At 38.1% G+C, this 18,787-nt stretch overlaps 1 protein-coding gene across 6 annotated transcripts in view; it reads right to left on the bottom strand.

Annotated features, from left to right (window-relative positions):
- Positions 1-7,540: 7,540 nt before the first annotated feature.
- The window catches only part of EPRS1 (glutamyl-prolyl-tRNA synthetase 1), a 37,674-nt gene continuing 26,427 nt past the window's right edge, over positions 7,541-18,787 (bottom strand). For all 6 annotated transcript variants that reach the window (XM_071425762.1, XM_071425781.1, XM_071425796.1 and 3 more), the window contains 12 exons: positions 18,657-18,708; positions 17,601-17,810; positions 17,397-17,469; positions 16,542-16,621; positions 16,130-16,231; positions 15,409-15,564; positions 15,038-15,235; positions 14,509-14,682; positions 12,083-12,243; positions 10,544-10,622; positions 8,206-8,270; positions 7,541-7,916 (listed from right to left, as the gene is read on the bottom strand). In XM_071425762.1, the coding sequence (XP_071281863.1) occupies positions 7,766-7,916; positions 8,206-8,270; positions 10,544-10,622; positions 12,083-12,243; positions 14,509-14,682; positions 15,038-15,235; positions 15,409-15,564; positions 16,130-16,231; positions 16,542-16,621; positions 17,397-17,469; positions 17,601-17,810; positions 18,657-18,708 (1,501 nt within the window). In that variant the 3' untranslated portion in view covers positions 7,541-7,765. The remainder of the gene's footprint in view (positions 7,917-8,205; positions 8,271-10,543; positions 10,623-12,082; positions 12,244-14,508; positions 14,683-15,037; positions 15,236-15,408; positions 15,565-16,129; positions 16,232-16,541; positions 16,622-17,396; positions 17,470-17,600; positions 17,811-18,656; positions 18,709-18,787) is intronic.

Here is an 18,787-nt window from a genome sequence, read left to right as displayed (position 1 = left end):
TATAGACACATCTCACTCTGCCCCTGCTGTCAGCAGCATCCAGGAAACCCACCAGCTAATTGTTCCATCCCTAATGGTCAGCCTTGCAACAGAGCACTGAGATGAACTGCTCCCTGTGGTGATTAATTGTGGCACTAATACACATGGAAGAATTTGCTTCAGTGGATTCAGATGCCCCCATTGCCCTCAGCACACACAGTTCAGCACTAGAGGATGGACCTGTTCTCTTTAATTTTTGCTTTGGTTTTTTTTCAAAGTGGTACAAACGAGAGAAGGTGGTTTAAATCCATTCCCTGCCTGGGGAAAAGAGATGTGAAGGCAATTGTCCTCTTCCTAGAAAGCTTAAGAGGTAGAGAGCTACTCTACAAACCTTTATCTTCCAGCTAACCATCACTGATGTCAGGAGCCTGTCCAGGTGTCTCCAAAGGTGTTGCCTATGGAAAGCTGGACAGTACCAGCAGCACTCAGAGACCATGTCCATCTGATTGTATTTCTGCTAGTGGTGCTGACACACTAGAAAATTCCCCTTGTCTTACTGCTTCAGGAAAGAGCATATTTTCTTCATATGCAAGATGACAAGAGGCAGAGGGATGGAATTCCTCTTTTTTCATGATTTTTAATATGTCTTTGAAATATATGTGAAACATGCAAGTATACTTTTCAGACTACAGCTATATGTTCTTTCTTTTGAAAGAAATGTAATAAAATCCCACTCAGGTTGAATATAAAGAGGATTAGAGGAAATAAATGTGGAATTTTACCTAACTGGGAATTGCAAAATGAAGTTCAGAAGAAAAGAGTGTTTCCTCTATTGTATAAAACAGCATTATCTTGCCTGTAGGCAGTACTGGAAGCAGAGAAGTTTCACTGTACCAGAAACAGAGAAGCAAAACTACCAGCAAATCTACACACTATATTTATAGGATAGTACAAAATTCATCATGCAACTTAAATTCAGTTGAAAACAAAGTCGAATTGTGAGGTCTTTGGACATGAGTCTATTGGGATGGATGTGTTGTCCCAGAAAGTTATTAGGAGCAGGATCCTGGAAATTCTCTGATCTCTCCAGTGAGATCATCATTAGCTACACAACTGCCATCAATTTCATTAATTCCTTTGTAAGTGCTGATGTGTTCTTCCTCCCTGACTTTACTCAGAAGCACAATTTCAAAAGATGCCTTCAAATAAGTCATCATAAATAGAGACTTTGTCATGAATTGCTGAGAGTTCCCAGCACAAAAGCCAATCAAATCCCCGAGAAAATTACATATCACCAGAAATTTAGAGTAAGAGAAGCTTCAGTTTTAAACAGGTGGGCATATAAACAAGCAGGCACCAAAATCAGTTGTGCATCTGGCTTTAATGTTAAGCTGCAACAAAGTTAAAGCTTTAATATTATCTGAAGATACCTTTAATAATAAACAGAAATATTTTCCAATTTAAAAGTTCATCAGAAAACACATTAAGCACTATAACACAAGCTAACAAATTTTTAATTTCTGGTTCCAAAGCCCTGTCCAGCCTGAAAGTCAAACACAGAACTTACCTTACCTCACCTAGAGCAGTACGTAAGAGCAGCTGCTTTTTCAGCCAGGCTCTCAGCTTCCCCCCCAGCCCATCCAGTTAACACTTTGCAAATATTTGGCTCCTATCTCAACTGAAATATTTCTAGTTTTAAGAAATACATTTGCATGTGTATATAAAAACATTCCAAGAGAGAAAAAGAGCTCGCATGTATCTTCCATCAAATGAAGTGAGAGAGTTTCTCCAGGAATAAAAATATCAGCCCCCATCTCTCCTCCCAAATGTAGAACTTTTAAAATCCTACGCTAAGAAAAATAAGCTGAAGGGCAAAAATTCTATGCACTGAAGAGAAAGTCCTGAAAAATATTTCTGTGGCCAAGTATGCCTGTTTCTCCTCTGCATGCTCTCCCAAGCACGGGTTGACAACCATCAGTAAAGAATCCTCAGCACTGTAGTCACAGGACTTTCAGTCAGCATCCAAATATTTTCACAACATATTCCCTAAACAAGAAAGGGTGAGACTCTCCTTTTGCACTTACCTATTCTTTTGTCTCCTGCGAACAGTGAACACTGCTCTAAAGATAACCACATCTCTGATAAAAGTTACAGAAAAACTACTAAAATATTGAGAGGTGGAGATTGGGGATGACTGGTATTTCAGGATTAGGTATTTTATAACAAGTATCTCCTTAGGGTGGTAGCACGCTTTGTCCTGTGTTTGGCCAGCCAGTGGATTAGGGAGAAAATTTCCCTTGCAGATCACTGTACGCTTTGGAAAGACAACACTTAAAATGCTTGCCATTTACTTACTGATAAACATCTGGAAACATGCACAGGTTCAGGCGTAAAATCCATCATCCTTGCTAACAAGAGTGAAGAAAACTACATTTTCATTGCCTATCCCAGAGGAGCAATAAATAGTCCCTATAACCAAGCAGAAGTGCCAGGGGCAGAGCAGCCACCTGAGGTTATTTACCTGTTTCGGTGTCCCCGGGGACTGCATGACAATAGCAGCACTCCATGAAGATAACGTAGTTCAACAGGTTGAAGAACAGACCTGAAACCCCAATAATGAGGACGAGCAGTGCTTTCTCAGTCTTCTGAGGGTTGATAAACCTCTTGATAGCCTCCACGAAGATGCTGAACATGAGCGCAGTGGCAAAGACAGAGTTGCCGAAAGCCCCCAGCACATCTGCCCGGCTGAAGCCGAATGTGCTGGCCTTGTGCCACTTGACGCGGCTGAAGCGGACGCCGACCAGCCCAATGATCATGGAGATCAAGTGGGAGAGAACAGCAAAGGCATCTGAGGCCAAGGAGAGAGAATTGCCCACGTAGGCGACCGAGATTTCAATGGCAAAAATGGCGAGGCTCACCACGCACATGAGGATGAGGCGGCTGCTGCGGCCCGAGTAGCGGCCCATTCCTGCGGCTCCGTGCCCCTTGCTCCTGGGATCTGCAGAGACAGCGCTGAGCAGGGAGCAGCTCCCTGCCTGCGATCCTGCCCTTCAGCTGTCAGTGCTGCTCACGCCTGGGAGCCACTTTTATAGGAAGCAGTAAAACAATAAATCAGTTTAAAGTGCAGTTTGGCGAGATTTGTCATGTGAAGACACTGTGAGAGTTCCAGTCCTGGAAGTGTCCCACCCTCAGGAGGCATTTTTTCCTACAAAACCAAAAATAAACTTAGGAAGATTACTGGGAGCACCAGCACTTGCTACTCCACTCAGTGTCCTGAAAAACTGAGTAAGGCCCAGACAGGAGAGCATAAGAAGGTGGCTAAGAATTTTAAGTGGTTAGAAAAGACCTGTCTTTTGCATAAAACTCTCCTCTCATGTCTGTTCCTGCCATTTCTGTTGCCAGTAATTTTAGTACTGAAAAAGTCTTACTATACACCTATGCAAAAAGACATTTGAAATCCATGTTGGGTGGACATGATTTTTAAGAGCACAATAGACATGAACTGCTTGTGAGACTTACTGAAGATATTGTCCATAGAACAATCTTCAAAGACAACTGCTCCGATCTTCCATTTTAGCAATGTAATACAACAACTATACAACAGCTTCTTGTACTTTTAGCACATTTTAACATTGCTCATGTATATGGAGAAATTTTGGAGGCCATTTTCTAAACGAACTGCCAGTAGACATGGAAGATGAGGCTTAACAATAAACCCAAAGCATATTGGTTTTTTCCCATTTTGAAAACCTGTCTCAAAATCTCAAAGCAATTCTTATATGCTTGCACGTAAAAGTAAGAGTTGGGGAAAGCACAACCAGAAGTTCAAGCTGCTGACGTCCTAGCTTGTACTTTGTGCCATTTCTAGAAAATAGATCCTAAAGCAGTAACATTTTTTGTCACTCATTGCAGTACCTGTTGAACTCTAAGTGTCCTCATATTAACACAAACTCACAAACTACCACTAATGGCACACCAGGCAGTATGGGCCTGCCAAGGTGTTTTCCTTGAAAAATTTAGGATCCAGCTTTTTATTTAAAATGCCCATTTGTGTACATATATGCACACAGTTAGTTATGAAGTAGGACAGAAGGAAATTACATGAATTACATGCAGTACAGCCATGGAGAGATAAGATAATACTGATTACCTGAGCTGACCAATTGTCCCTGCTGGCCTTAGGATTCCCAAGGTGACTTAACTTTAGGTTAAAAACAAACACCCATCCCCACTTTTCATCTGGATTTTTGCTCACAGGGTTTCAACAATCAAAATATTTATGTTCAAAGTTCAGTTTGTTAGAAGCCGCTCCTGCCAACATACGTAATTTTTAACATTTGGTCATTTGCCTATCTACACACTGCAGCTGCGACTCAAGGGTTCCCCTCCTCCTGCCATTTTAAGAACACCATTGAGCCTGGAAGGGTGGATTACTAGAACTAATTACAACATTGAAAATTGGCACTTACTTATCTTCCTTTTCATCTTCTCACACCTGTGTCACCACTTCCATCCCAGCTATTTCCACAGCAGGTTTTTTTCCCTTCTTGTATTAAAGTGATGTTTAACTACTTATTACCTGAACTACAGGGCATGAAAGGTGAGGTTTTTTTCAAGTTATTCTCCTTTCAGTGGGTACAGAAGAAGGTCAAGCTTCAGTGGTCTCAAAAGCCCTGCCTTACACAAGGTTCTGATTACCAAAACAAGAGATAAATGAAGCACTCCCTCTGCAGCAGAGCTAAAATGTTCACCTGTGCTCTGTTTCCAAATAAGAAGCTGCTACCAAGATGTTAAGGCACTTCACTTACACCCCCTTTACAATTTAACTCAAATTTATCAGTACATAAGAACTAACGAGCACCAAAAATTTTGCAATTCTATAAACACAAAGCAGTATCATTTAATCAACAGCAGTGTATTATTCCAATTCCATATACCTATTTTTCTTACAGACAGAATCTACTCATGGTCTGAAAGATTTTTCTATAATGCTTCACAGAGAGCTCAGATTGTGCTTTGGGCAAAAGGATAGCCGACATGGATGTTATTTCTCCCAGGCAAATATTAGCCTCCTTGTGGAAAATCATCACAGGGACATCTGCATCTGAGGTATCAACATTTTGGACCCTTCAAGCCTTACTATGACCAGGAAGAAATATGTTCAGGAAAAGTAAGAGGGGGGGAAAAAAAAAAAAAAAAAAAAAAGGAAAAAGCTGGCCTTCTGTGAAATCTGTCTTCAAACAAACCCATTTGTCGGCTCAGGGCAACTAATTTCTAAGAATAGTGTGTCAACATGTTTACTCGAAGATTTGATCCAGTCAACTGGTTGAAGGTTGGCTGTTTGTTCAAACTGATAAGGTCAGAGGATGCATTCAGTTTTTGCCTTTCCTTTGTAATGAGTTACTAAGAGCTTCCACATTTGATTTTTAAAATATGGGTGTTGTAGAACATTTCAGTGGGAACTGTAAGTGCTCATCTATTCTTAAAACTCTGGTTTGCTCTGCCAGAAAATCTGGGCACATTCCTGCCTCATACCCTAAGACATCCCTCTCCAGCTAGTCTTAGTCACCAACCATTTCAAGCTGTGAAAACATCACTCTGGCGTTATTGCTCACTCTCTTTACCAAAGTACAATCCCGGCCAGCATTAGAGGCAGCACACCAGGACACAGACCTTCGGGCCACTCATCTGCTTTGTCAACTGTATCCAAAGATAAATGCATGCACAGACAAATCCTTCCCTAAATCCTTTACCCATTGCTACACCTGAGAAAATACCTACACTAATGCAAGATTGATGATTTTAAGATGTAATTGAAGCAAACCCTTCAGGACTAACCATAATCCAAAGAATATTACAGAGAATTTCCAAGTTTCAAGCACTCTGAGAAAGCTGATCTAAAATATTTAAAAATTTCTATGCTTTTCTGTGGAAAAACTGGGGCACAAGGCACACGATCTTAAATTGGATAGGCCAGGTTCAAATTTTAACATTCAAAATTTTGACTAGGAAGGCTGACCACAGGAATCTGGGGAAAAGCAAATATTCTGCATATATTTGAGAAACATAGATCTGGCAATAGCACTCTAAGTCTCCTACATGCTTTAGACCATGGCTGCTTCATAAAAACAGGTTTTTTGAAACGGGCAACCATGTAGTGTTGGGCCAGGAAGAGTTTGGGGAGGATCCTAGAGGTCCAACTTTTTAATGACCAAGTTTTCATTATACTCTTTTCAGGGAAAGATGTTCATGGAGACAGCATTCAAACATACAAGAGAAAAAAAAGTAAACCAAGTGTGTGTCATCTAACCACTGTTTTGTGCCAGGGCTACGTCTTTATTTTTTAAAGCCAATCTTGTGCTCAGTGATGCTATTTTTAAAATGATTTTGCAACTCTGTAACATCCAGCCTCCTCTGCTAGAGCAACACTTGGTAAGTGTAGGAAAAGCAAAAAAGGTTTTATGAGACATGCTGTAGATATAACCACAGGCTAAAATCACTAGCACTGAACTAATTCTCTTCAGACTGCCTTTGCATTACTCATTGCAGTATCACTGTCAGACAGCCATTAAGGCCAGTTTGCAAAATAAGAAAAACAGAGATTGGCAAAATACCTGCAAGAAATTGCCGCCACCTGCACCTTGCTACAAGGTGTTATTTAATCTTTCAAACTTGCTTTACAAGAGGGTGAAAATCTGGGAGGTGATTCTTTCCATCTACCTCTGCTCTTGTGAGACCCCTCCTGGAGTGCTGTGTCCAGCTCTGGGGCCACCAACATAAGAACAATGTAGAGCCATTGGAATGAGTGCAGAGAAGGGTGATAAAGAGACCCAGAGGTACAGAGCACGTCTCCTGTGCAGACAGGCTGAGAGTTGGGGTTGCTCAGGCTGGAGCAGAGAAGGCTTCAGGGAGACCTTAGAGCACCTTCCAGTACCTGATGGAGCCTACAGGAAACCTGTAGAGGGACTTACAAGCACAGGTAGTGATAGGATAAGGGGGAATGGCTTTAAATTGAAAGAGAGCAGGTTCAGGTGAGTTACTAGGAGGGAACTCTTGACTGTGAGTGTGGTGAGACACTGGAACATGTTGTCCAGGGAAGGTGTAGATGCTCCATGCCTGGAAGTGTTCAAGGCCAGGCTGGATGGGGATCTGAGCAACCTGGTCTAGTGGAAGGGTGTCCCTGTCACAGCAGGGGAGTTGGAGCAAGATGATCTTTAAGGCCCCTTCCAAGCCATTTATGATTTTTTGTTTTTATGAAAATATTCCTTGAAAGATCTGGCTTCAGAGACAAGTTTTCTAAAGGTAGTAATTACTATGCCTACAGGTTCGCAGCAAGTCTCTACTGAAAAATTTGAAGGCAAAATAAAAAGCAGGTGTTTTATCTAGAAAGTAGATGTCAGCACGCTGAACTGTACTGTATTTTTTATGGCATTCTCTCCAACCTTTCAAGCATTTTCTCAATGTACAAGGAAATACATGCACCAAACCAGAAAAAAAACCATGAGCAAAGGATACCGATTCCTCCCTACTGGGCAACACAGAAAAAACCCATCACAGCATGTTACAGCTCACAATACATCTTTATTTTATTGGAGATGTTTACAGAAAAGTCTGTGAATTACTGCTAGCCTAAGACTGACCATTGGGGAGCCGGGTTATGGTTTATGGCTTTGTCTTTGAATTATTTAAAAAGGTCACAAAACTGATTGAAGTTTAAGGGGCTATTTCAGTCTTGTTAAAAAAAGTTCACTTCACAGATAAAGGAGAAGGTTCTTTCACTAGTGATTTAGTAACTACGACCAAAGAGGGTGTAGAACTTGGCAGGGTTTTTGCCGCACACACATCTTGCTCCAGGCTGGAGTTCACGGAGTGGCTGGAAAGGTATGCAGAGGCTTTTTGCTCCCATGGATGGAGCACCAGGCTCAAGATCTTGATCCCTGAAATAAAAGGATATTAATAAATAAATATATTCATAAATAAATATTTCTATTAAAAAATAAAAGTGCAATAAAGTGTTTTTTTACACAAGTGATTTATACATAAATCTTAAAACTGCATTAATTATTCTTAAAGTTCCAGAGCTAAGGAAGTAAATATATTGAATTATGGAGGACAGCAGGAGTCTGTACAGGAGTCTGTGTTATACCCAAAGGCATCTTGTGTATCTGTTTTGTATTCAAACCATTTTGATTTTGATCTTGGTATATACCCTCAGTTATATTTTACCTGGCAGTGGTCTTCTTGATCCAATCCTCGCACTCAATTTCCCCACAGAAAGGGATTTGTACAATCTGAAGGGAGGAGAGGAGGGGAGAGAGAAAAACCCAACAGTCATACATGTAGAAAAATCATCTTCGTCTCTGGAAGATTCCTAAACCTTCAGATCTCATACACAGATCTCAAACTGGGAAAAGTTCCAATTGCTACAACTGAATTTTAATAGCTCTTTTTCATCAGAGCAATAGATAAGCACAGTCATCCCTCCACAGTGCAGTACGGAAAATCCTACACAAACCCAAAGCACCATTTAAATTTAAATATTTTTTTTTAACCAAATACATCTTTCTTCTGTGCAAAGTATAAACACTTTTTTTTATCAGATGTTCTGTTTTTCAGGAAAAGTTTAAAATTTTCAAACTACTGAGCAAATGCTCACCTTATACACTGTAAGACAGTGCCCTAAAAAAGTTCCCATTTTAATTCCATTACTATGAATTTTCATTTTTTCTGAGCATACATTATTTGAAGAAAACAGAACTGCCAACAGCACATGGGGGGGCATGGGGGTGGGTGTGCAGCTTCCTGCTCTTTCCTTCACTTAGCTTAACTGAAGAAAATTGAGAGAGTAAGGCTGAAATAATAAATATCACACACTCCTCTCTGTACTACTCGTAGCTATTGGAGCAGATCTCTTGCCCCTAGTTTCATATTCAATTTTACTGATTTTTTTTTTATTTTTAATGGACTTCCACAGAGAAAATTCAGCTTGCTACCTAGAGGTAGCATTATTCTTAAAAAGACACCCCCTACAAACATTTGAACACTAATGAAATGCTGATAGCTGAGGGCAACCTCAGCTACTAAATTCAGCCTTCATTCATTTTAATTCTATCCAAACTGTGAATAAGGTTTACTTAGTGCATCTTTCTTTCACCTAATTTACATTCTTACTGCAAAATTCTCAATTTGTCATTAACTGGAACACACCTTTAGTAGACTTCACTTTATAGCTTCACTTTCTTGTAACTGAAAAAAAGGAACTATTACCACTCTACTACACTGTTCTTGCATTAATCTATTGTTAGTGAAATGAAAAACAGTCCACATTTTTAAAGAGCTAAGAGTCTGCAATTCCATTAAGGGAAAAACAGCAGCAGGAATTAAACAGGAACACTTATTTAATCTTAAAAATTTTCATCCTAAACAGTAGTCAGTGCTAATAGAGTGCAATTTCAAGTAATTCAGAATACATATGCTATAAAATTATGTTAATACAACAAAAATAGGTAGAGAGTGAAACAAACACCAAATGGCAGATTTTTTCAATTTTTTTTCAATTCAGATATACAGCTCATAATAAATTCACATAACCTAAGTACCAAAACAGTAGAAGGGTCCAACATGGAATATAATATTATTTGTTCACATTTCCAAGCTTAACTACATTTAGATTACATTAGAATTCTAAGCATTATAAAAACAGCTTAATTCTCTTTGTCATATCTAGAATCTAGCTGCACACAACAGTGAGTGCTGGACATTGCTAAATCAGTCCCTCCTCTGAAGTTCATCATTATTCCTTTAAATATTGTTCTAAATTGAATTTAAGTGCTATAGAAATAAAAGTAAATAGTATAATGGAAGGTCAAGCCTAACCAGGAATAACTTAAAATTATTTTTGAAGTTTAACAGAGTATTTATAGATTCTTGGCACTTGCACATTTTTCACCAGGAATTTTGAAATTTTCAGAGTGGATCTAATTGGTACACAACCCCCTGATCTCTCTCTATAAAATACACAACCTTACTAACTAATGTTGGGGATCCTACCTCTTGAACACACTAATCCAAACACATAAACAATTTCCCAACCTGATCTGTGACAGAATTTCAGGGTTAAAAATTTCTCTCACCAGTTCTTTGTAAAAGAAACAACAGCTCAATTCTGTGCTGAAGACTTAATCTCTCATCTAAACTTCAATACCTTTTCACAGATGTTTAGATTAGTAGAGCTCACTCATCCATGTGATGGGTTATTTTTACTATAAATCCAAGGAGGTTACTGACTTGCAGTAATTCTTAATGAACTCAATAGCTTCTACTCAGGTCATAAAGGTAAAACTTCCTTGACGTAAATAGCTTGTACTTTAAACTCTTACCTGGACCCTTATATGAGACTCAGTAAGTGTTTTGTCACTGCATTAGAATAATGACAGTGAGGTTATTGTAACCTGAATGAAATGTTTACATTACTCTCTCTTACAAGCATACTCTGATAAAACCATTATTTTTAATGGATCAAAAGGGTGTGAAGCATAAGAATAGAAGTGGTAAATCCCCTTACCTTTCCTGAATCAAGCTCTTTTTGAAAGTCCTCCATATTACTAGCCACCACCATATGACTTTTTAGGTCCTCGGATGCTCTAAGAAAAGGAAAAAAATTCAGGCATGGCAGATTTATTCACGCAAACTCACTAGCCCAATGAGCTGAGTTTTCAGAGCCAGTAAAAACAAAAGGTAACAAAAAGAGCTATATATTCATTAGAATCTTCCCAATCAGGTTATGTCTTTCTACTACTGATCCTCAAGGAGGTAAAATGTTGATTAATTGCTGATGGGCTGCCACACATTTCACTGTGCTCATTCACACTGTTGTGCCCATCAGTTAAACACTGACCTGAAGCAGACAGAAATAAATACTATAGATGTATATTTTGCTTTTAAAATTATCTTCTAAATCTAAATCACAAGATGCTTTTGAACTAGGTAAAAATATTCTGCCTGTAAACAATTTTTATCACAAGAGAAGGAAATAGAAAAGCTCATCTGCCACAGTGTCATGTCAACACCCTGTTCTTCTCGGTGGACTTACGAACAACAATCTGCAGTGAAGACCTGTGATAGATTTTGGCATTTGCAATAAGGGCAAAAAATAGTTTCAAAAGTATTTGATTGCTTACAAGAAAGCAATCCTGTGAAGATCAATAGGGTCTTAAAATGCACTTCTGGACACAGAACTTCAGCTATTGAAGTTACTTGAACAGCTTTGTGTCTTTCAAAATTCTGCACCAAAAGCTTCTTTCACAAAGGAGTCCTGTATATAGGATCATAGAATTATTTAGGCCAGAAAAGACCTCTAAGATCATTGAGTTCATCCACTAAGCCAACACTGCCAGGCCCACCACTAAACCATGTCCATAAGCACATTTATATGTTTTCTGAACACTTCCATGGATGAGTATTCCATGACTGCACTGGGCAGCCTGTTTCAATGCTTGACCACAGTTGCAGTGAATAAATTTTTTCCAATGCCCAATCTAAACCTCCCCTGGCTCAACCTGAGATCATTTCCTCTTATTCTGTCACATGTTACCTGGAAGAAGAGACCAACTCTCACCTGACTACACCCTCCTTCCAGGTAGTTGTAGAGAATGGTAAGGTCCTCCCTGAGCTTCCTTTTCTCCAGAAGAAACACCCCTCCACTCCCTCAGCCACTCCTCACAGGATTTGTGCTCTACACCCTTCACCAGCTCTGCTGCCCTTCCTTGGGCAGTGTTAAGGTCACTGGTCACATAATGACCAATGGGTCACATCTATTTATAGTGTGTTTATGGTGTATCTATTTATTAATAATACATGTGAACTCATGGATGTATTTTTTAAAGTAAGTTCACAACCTTTTACCTTCTGTTTCTTAAGAACAACAGGCAGCTCCTATCGCTGAATGTGAAGGAGTTTAAGAGGCAGAAAATTATACAACACAAACAGGAAGATGACCCTAACCTGTCCTTCTCCACAGATAAACCATTAATGTGAGAAGTTCTTCTGACAAATAAAGGCCATCTGTGATTATCAGAGCCATTTACTGTAACTCTTAGTTTACCTGCTGTAAAGGTTTGCATGGATCTCCTCCAAGATCTGTTCAAGTTTCTCTTCTGCTTCATGTTCAGACAATGTCAGCTTCTGCCCCGTGTCTCTTCTAACAGCTACAAACTGTTGGCTCTTCATGTCTCGTGGTCCCACTTCAACTCTGACTGGGACACCCTTCGTGGAAAAAAAGAATTAGTAGTTAGGATGAGGAAGTAATTCTCACAATAGTTCATTTTCTCTCTGTGGCTTTTTGTTTGTTTTAAAGTCCAGTCTTAATATAGACTCACCTGATACATTTAAGTTTCTTTGGAAAAAAAATCACGATATATTCCAAAGCTTTAATGAATTTCTGTATTTCCCACCCACATTCTCTTCACTTGTGCATTCTACCCTGCTTCACTAGCTTGGAGACTGCATCAGTGCCAGCATGCAAGTAATACTAAAGCACTGCCGAAACTGCACTAAGTTATCCCACATACTGCAAATCAGATTTTTTTAAGTCTGAACAATTAAGACTTCCACAGCAATTATAATGTTCTAGTTCACCCAATAACACATTTAATTCTGTTTTCAAAGAATGCTTTCAATAGCATTCAACAGGTATTGTTTTAACAGCAAACAGCAAAAGTTCTGTTAATTACAGTCCTAATATCAACATTAATTGCATTGAATATTTGACTACAAACAGCTAATTGTTTTAGCAAAACAAGTAATTTCAAGTAATTCAGAGTTTATCAAATTTTATCATATCAAAGTTGATAAACTTTGGTGGTAAAATGTAATTTCTCATCCCCCTTACACCATCAGGCAAAAAGATTTTCCATGTTACTGAAAAGAGTCAGTTAAGAGTCTACTGTGTAACTTATTTTCTCTGCATCCCAACATGTATCCCAGAAGGTACACATTCTTCCACAGGAAATGAAAAGAGTGAATAAAAATACGTTTTGGAGGATTGTTCCCCCCCTCTCCCTCAAGGAAATTGAATCAGTAGGTTTATAAGCTAAAACCATTCCACAGTGTTCAAAAGATGAACAGGAGAATCAAAACCTGTACCAAGCTTTCTATGCACTGTGTACTCTGGAATCTCCTCAGGTTCACAGCTTCCAAGTGATTCCCTATACTCCCTCTGCCTCCACTACCTTAATTATGCTAAAAAGGTGAATAATACAGTAAAATCCATCTGATCAATGAACTATCTACTACTACATCTACTATCTACTACATAAAGAGCTACTCAAAACTGTTATTAACAAGCAATTCAAACTGAACATTCTAGTTTACGCCCACAAAGCATTGTTTCCATAATAAAAACTGGGAAGGGAGTATCCAGTACTTCTAATTGTAATATTACTAAGTGAAAGAATAGTTCATGGTCCCTTAGGAAGATTTCCCAAGAAAGCAGTGGAACTAATACCAGACAATACAAAAGAAGTACCACTGACTTGGTTCTTTTAGGAAGTAACATCAGAAGTCTGCTACACTGACAAGTGCATAAGGCAAAATATTTTCCAATTAATTCTTTTACTTCTTATTCCAGCATCTTTGTATTTTTTACCCTACAAAATTCCTTATACACTCAATAAAAGGAATGTATTGTTCCTGCAATGAGCCTGAAGTTGCAGTTTAGGTATTATACTGGACACATCACTAGATTTTGTGCAAAACATCAAGTTTACCCTGTGCTGTGTACCTTCTTAAAAAACCTAATTTTATTTAGAAAGTTTTCCAACATAGCTTCGCAGTACTAGAGGTCGATTTAAAAAAAAGGTTACACAAGGGGAAGAGAACTTTGAGACAACAGGAATTTTGAACAATTTGGGTCACTTCTATCAGGTTACTTGGAAGATTAACATATTGAAACTGATTTTAAATTCAGAAAAAAAATAAAATTCCAAACCAACACTCAACACATCATTCAATTTTTAATTACCATTACTACCACTGTTTTATTCTGCTCACTATTTCTCTTTTATAAAAGCCTCTTATATTAGAGGAAGCAGAACTGTTCCTCTCAAGTGCTATATGAGGGGAACATGGTAATATTGAAACAAAAAAATTGCTCCTTTCTTTTCTGACACTGTAGGTTTATCTTCTCTGTTCTGCTGTATGCACAGAAGGCTCTGCTGTGAGTCAGGACACACTGAAGTATTAGTACACATTTCTAAAAATGCAAGTAATTTATGCTCCTAATTTAAATTTCTAGGCATATAAGTAGAGCCCTGGAGGTTTAAAAATCCTTAATGACACGCAAATCCTAGCAAACAGAACAAGTCTTTGAAAACACCTTTCCTTCATTTATTCAGTAAAGTGATCACTGATTATCAGGCAGCAGATTTTAATTTACAGAACACATCTGCTTTCAGAACAGAGGGCACACATAGCATACCTCATCTATTCCCCTAACCTAGGCTTCAAAACCCCTCCTGGAAAGAAAAGTACCTTAAGTTCCCAGTGGTTGAACTTCCAGCCAGGTGAGTAGTTGTCTCTTAAATCAGCCCGGACACGGATGTTGACAGCAAGCAGCCTGCTACGATATTCATTACATTTCTTCAACAGAGCCTCCCTGTCCTCTTCAGAAAGGGAATTTGTGATACCACAGGGAATAATTACAACCTGCAATAGAACAGGACATGTACCTTATGCAACAAAAAAAATTAGCTCATAGTTATAAAAAACTTGAAACCAATATTGTGGCCCTCTGTTCCAGTAATTTCCTTCATGCTCTCAGAATGAAGGACACATTTCACTTTTCATACTAATGGCACAGATAACATTACTTCAAATGGATGAACTATCAAAGGAGACTGGTCCACCACAAGTATCCTAATGACTTGTATTAACTTCACACAGCTACTCTGTAACGAGACAGCTCCATCCTATATTAAGTCTTTCAGCTGCCTGACATGAAATACTTATGAATTCCAAGACAAGAAAGGAAACTAAAGCAGTTTAAGGCATTTTTACACACCTGAATACAGGCTACACGAGGTGGGAGTACCAATCCCATGTTATCTCCATGAATCATTGTCATTACGCCAATAGTCCGAGTTGTAATGCCCCAGGAATTCTGATAAGCAAACTGTTTTTCTCCTGGCTTCTTAGGGTCTTCAAACACAATTTCAAACATCTTTGAGAAATTCTGCCCTAAATGATGTGATGTTGCTCCCTGAAATAGATGCACACAGAAAATTCTATTCAATGGAAAGTTAAGTCTATCAAGCATCAGTTTAAATATTTAATCTTCCTATATTTAATGAGAAAAATAATAATTATTATATTATTATATTATAGAATAACAATAACAATAACAACAACAACAACAATAATAATATTAAATACCTGGATAGCTCTTCCACTGGCAGATATAAATGCCTCTAAAGTGGTTGTATAATCCCCCCCAGCAAACTTCTCCTTCTCTGTCTTTCTTCCTTTCACAACAGGTATTGCCAAGAGATCCTCATACACCCGAGCATAGAGATCAAGTATCTGCAGCACCTATGATAAACAAACGATCTTCAGAATTACTCAGTATTTAGCATTTGTTAAATCTTGAAATATTTTTATGTGACAGAGTCTGAAATCTCTAAGATTTAACACTTTCTCAAAACTATGTTTAGAAATTAAGATTTTTTCAATTACTTCAAACTTTGGATGTTTTTTTCCCTGAATCAAAAAGCAACAACTATAAGTCATGAAAGAAAAGAAGAAAAAAGTTTTAAAACTGGACAAAGAAAGTTTTAAAACTTCTAGCAGTAAACACGTGGATGCATTATTTAAATTTTTAAGGAAAACTGGTTTTTAAGTATTTTTAAGAAAAATCATTTTAAGGTAAGCACACACTATATATCACACTCTTCAAACTCCCCATATTGTTTGTAGAGAATGAAGCATCAGAAATGGGTTACATCTGAGAAAAAAAATTGGTTCTGATAAACTTGGCATTTTTCACAAGGGCGCTCAAAAATAGATATCCTTGAGATCTCAGTACAAAGATTTGTTTGTGTTGCTATGGAGTAAGGTAACTTCCTGAAAGGGGAAGCACCAGTGCATTTGTTTTTACCTCCTCTGCTGCTTCTTCATATGTTGCAAATGCTGTGTGACCCTCCTGCCAAAGGAACTCACGAGTGCGAAGGAAAGGCTGGGGATGTTTGAACTCCCAGCGCTGGAGGGGCAGAAGCAAAAAAAAATTAACACTATGAAGTGTCAAATTATTGTTACAAATAATGTTTATAAGCAAGTATTAGAAAACCTTCAATAAAGATAAAAAAGCCAACTAGTCAGATTTCTACTTAATACAATCAACCATTGATAAAGAATGTTTTATTAGAAACACCGAGGAAAACATATCACATAAACCATGGTAACAATTTTGCTTTGAAATATGTGCTGTGATCATGCCATGTCCACAGAGAATAACTGTCCTACACTGCACTTGTGATAAGAAGAGGTACTCAGGAATTGTGTACACATACCACAACACTGCACCACTGATTAAGCTTGATGGGAAGATCCCTGTGTGACTGCACCCACTTTGCATAGGAAGGATACATTACTGTAAAAAGAAAGCAGCTTTGAGTCTCCACACAATAAAGACATTTATGTCAAACTTTTTCTTTTGCTACATATAAGCTTAACATTCTCTTCTGTGAGAATTATGCTTTCATGTTTCAGTTCCTTTAAAATAGATTATTTTGTCTTAATACATAATATTTTCACCAGAGTACTTCCACTTCATCCAAAGTCTCTGCAAAAGAGCTTGGTTGCTGCTGGTCAAAGTACAATCCAAAGCTTATTATTTAATGACACTGGGTTTGAATTGCTGGCTTACAGTATGGTAAATACACCTGGGCTCACAAATAGGAACTCCCTGACCTCAAGATTTCAGGATGCTATTGCTACACCTGACTCAATTAAAAACTCATCCAGCCTTCGGTCTTAAAATGCTTGTTTAAATTACTCAGAGGAACAGCTACAGTCAAAACACATGCAAAACTGAAGTGAATCATGAGTTGAAAAAAATTTCTTATAAACACTATAAACCAAATAATCAAATGTGTTTTCAGACAAAGTAAGTCAGTCTTCAGGATATTAATAAAAAAAATCCAGAAAAAGTATGCATTTCCTAATAATGTCTATTTAAGGAAACACATAATGTGGATTGGCTATGAGCAGCAACAAGATTAAGAAATTTTCCTAAGGAGTTACAGAAAATATTCTGAAAAATGGGGGCTTCCACTTTTCAGAAGGGACTCTTCTGTCTACCAGCTACACTATATATAGAACTTCTCATATAAGTTTACAGCCAAACTACATGAAAAGAGACTCACCTGTTTCACTTGTGGGACGTATAGCAATTGGTTCAGCCAGTTCTGTTTTCCCAGATCTTGTGACCCAAGCAACCTAAAAAAAGGAGAAAATAAAAAACAAGTTTGGGAAAATGTATTCTAACCCCAAACTTACTTTATACCCAGCTGCAGACTAAGTGGTTGGGTTTTCTTACAGTCAGATTAAAATGAAGTTTTGAAGTGTACCTCAGGAGCAAAGTCAGCAATATGAGACTTCTCCGTCTCTAAGGCAGCCTGGGACACAAACATGGGGAAGTAGCAGTTTTCCACTCCAAGTTTCTTGATCTCTGCATCAAAGAAGTCTTTGATGGCTTCCCAAATAGCATGAGCCCAAGGACGAAGAATGTAACATCCACTGACATCGTAGTATTCAATCATCTCTGATTTTGTGATCACCTTGCAAAAGATTAATCAGAGGCTGTAGTTTCAGTTTGTGCATAGAGAACATTCAGTAATCCAAGTGTGCGTCATGCAACTCAAGAGAATCTCCTCCTTAAAACTGCTCAAATTGTTAGCAGCTAAGATATACTTTAGGGTCATTTGTGTTACCTAGAGAAGGTTAACCAGGAACATTAAGCTTAATGATAGGTCTGAATACTGTAAACACTTAACTAAAACTGAGTTTCATGAACCCAAGTAAGAGACTATACCTGCTTTCCGGGAACAAAAACACTTCTGTAAGAAATGTCTCCAGCTCATGTCAGAAGAGACTTTTATTTCTTGGAGTACAGGCAAAAATTATACTACTGACAGGAAATGTACACCACTGACAGCTACTTACAATCTCTCATAACAAGACTAACCAAAACTAATCATCTTGACATGTGTTGTTTTCAATCTCAGAAGCTAGCAAAATTGTTAAGTAGCAACAGATATTCACTTCTGTTATGCATCACCTGGAGCTGAAATAAAACTTTCAAGTCTGTGAAATTCCTATAATTTCAACTAAGTTTTTTACTCTTAACAAAAGAGGAATTCAGGTATGAAACAAGGAAACCATATGTATTATATATAATAAGGTTGGGTGGTTGACACTCACCCTTTTTACAGCTTATTAAATTTATTCAGGTTTTCACTCCAAGGCATTTCTGTTTAAGACCATGATAACATAAGACATAGAAAAGAGCAAATACTTTGCTTTATATTGAAAAAAAAAAAACCTCAATCAGAAGGATGTAAATCCCAAACACACATTGATTTATAACAGAATGAAACAATCAAATAAAACTGATGTGCACTTACCTGAGAGAACCACTCTGAAAGATTTTCTTCTTTTTTAGCTTCTAGACCCAGCCTATGGTATGACAAAAGAACCATTCAGCATTTAGCCATGAAACTTATCCAAACCCTTTTCTTTCTCTTCTCTTTTGGGG

Source organism: Agelaius tricolor, unplaced genomic scaffold (genome assembly GCF_023055355.1).
Source record: "Agelaius tricolor isolate 1412-34295 unplaced genomic scaffold, bAgeTri1.0.p SCAF_1, whole genome shotgun sequence".
NCBI lineage: Eukaryota > Metazoa > Chordata > Aves > Passeriformes > Icteridae > Agelaius > Agelaius tricolor.
This window is presented reverse-complemented; position numbering and strand designations above follow the sequence as displayed.